The 2,031-nt window shown below is 49.5% G+C and overlaps 1 protein-coding gene across 1 annotated transcript in view; it reads left to right on the plus strand.

The window, feature by feature from the left end:
* The window catches only part of dnah5l (dynein, axonemal, heavy chain 5 like), a 77,617-nt gene that overhangs the window by 9,004 nt on the left and 66,582 nt on the right, over positions 1-2,031 (plus strand). The window contains exons 9-10 of the mRNA XM_008295638.1: positions 420-606; positions 1,683-1,848. Of these exons, the coding sequence (XP_008293860.1) occupies positions 420-606; positions 1,683-1,848 (353 nt within the window). The remainder of the gene's footprint in view (positions 1-419; positions 607-1,682; positions 1,849-2,031) is intronic.

The following is a 2,031-nucleotide window of genomic DNA, read 5'->3' on the forward strand; positions in this document are numbered from 1 at the left end:
TTCACAGTGCGGATGGTGTGTTTGTGGTGATGTTCAGTGTTTGGTTTCCACCAAACTTAGCATCTAGTCTGATGAACTAAAAGCTCCATCTTGGTCTCCTCAGACCAGAGAACCTTCTTCCAGGTGACTTCAGAGTCTCCACAGGTCTTCTGGGGAACTCTAGTCCAGATTGTATATAAATAATTTTATAGTAACTGATGTAAGCTTACTCAGCGGTAGCTTCAGACACTCTGGTGGACCTGGTGAGGGGACAACCAGCTTCATGTGACTGCAATGGTTGGGTTGAGTGAAGCCAGATAATGAAGCAATATCCTGAACATGCTGAGCTCCGCGGTACGGGACTCAAATCAGTTACAAGGAGGGGAAGGATTTAAATACCGGGGTGTGCTTTTAGCGCTGACGCCTGTTTGTGTGTCCAGACGTGGGGCTCTGTGCCGGAGGCGGCATCCTGCCCTCATGTCCACGGCTTTCTGTCCTCGGTGGATCGGTTTGTCTGGAATCTGAGCTCAGCCAGGATCAACATGGAGAGGAAGTTCCAGCTGCAGCAGGTGGAGCTGCCTGACGTCATCAGCCAGCTGAGCAGCCCTGCAGACTACACCGCTGCAGGTAAGAGGGTCCACACGCCGGCCACGTGGTCAGACATCCAGCCGCACACTTTCACTTTCGATGCTCTACACTGAGACTTTTAAATTCTCACTGCGCTCATGTCATTCCCGTAACACTGAGTTTTGTTTACATGCAGGTGGTTTGTTCATTTGCTTCTGTTCTTACCACAGCTGAGCACAACATAAAGACAGACTCAAGTAAAGAAAGTGCAATAAAATGCACTCAAAGCTAAAGTTCAAACTACCTGCTTGCATCAACTGAAAGAAAAACAATTCTAGCATACAGCTGTCATCTCGTCTCCTTCTAGGACCTCCGTCTGTAAATGAATACATTAGAAGTTCAGCTCACCTGCTGTTTGCAAACAGGTTAGGACTTCTAGCGTATCATTTCTGGGCTGAGTCTAATGAAAGAATAAATCTTCTGTAACCGAAGACCAACGATTGTGTTGCTGTATCCAGACAACCGGCACATGAAGTGTTGTGACCGGATGCAGTCTGAAGCACTCGGGTGCGTCGCAGCACAGTTGTGGTGGTTTGAATGTTCCTCTGATGTTCCAGCAGACGTCCGACAGTCCCGCCGTGGAGGATGACTTCATGGTCGCCACCATGCGGATGGTTAACGAAACCAACAAGTACTTTTCTTCACAATGACTCAAAACGTGTCCAGTATTACGCCGGCCTTGTTGGAAATCTGATTCAACATTTTTCCCAAATGGACAAACAAGTAAATAAAACATCTCGTCCACAGTGACTCAGCGTGTGTGTTTGTATCGGTGTGTGTTCTTCTGCCGTGGTTCCCTCTGGTGCAGCGGCGAGGCCTTCACGCCGCGCTGTGGGACCGGTCTGTTCACTGTAGAAACCCTGAGCAGCATTCGTTTTTCTACAGAGACAAGAATCTGAGCAAAATCAGCACTAACGTATGTTTGTCAATGCGTTTCGTTCTTCTGCTGGTGTTCCCAAACGTCTGTGACAATCCTCACTGTGAGAAGAAGAAAGGCTCGTCTCGGCTCATCTCGTCGACACTCTATCCAGCTGTGACGAGTCGCTGTGACGGACAGTCTGTGTTTTTGCTCTCAGCCAGTAACGGCGAGCTGGTGGAGCGTCTGGAGGGCGTGGCCTCGGTGTGGACCAATCAGATCAAGCAGGTGCTGACGGAGAGCGAACAGATCAGGAAGGAGGCCGATGACGTCGGACCGTCGGCCGAGCTGCAGCACTGGAAGAGACGCATGGTCACCTTCAGCAGGTCGGTTCTGTTCAGAGCTCGCTCGTTCCCTGTTTGGGACTAAGTTCTGTTAAATAGTTCGGCTGAATTATCAGAACTTTGTTTGTTTTTAGGCCCGGAAGCTTTTCTATAAAAGACCCTGTGAAGCCGCTTTCAGGTTTCAGTCTGTCCCACGATACGTCTCACAGCCTGTCACCAGTCCAG

This window comes from Stegastes partitus, unplaced genomic scaffold, assembly GCF_000690725.1.
Source record: "Stegastes partitus isolate 25-593 unplaced genomic scaffold, Stegastes_partitus-1.0.2 Scaffold1062, whole genome shotgun sequence".
NCBI lineage: Eukaryota > Metazoa > Chordata > Actinopteri > Pomacentridae > Stegastes > Stegastes partitus.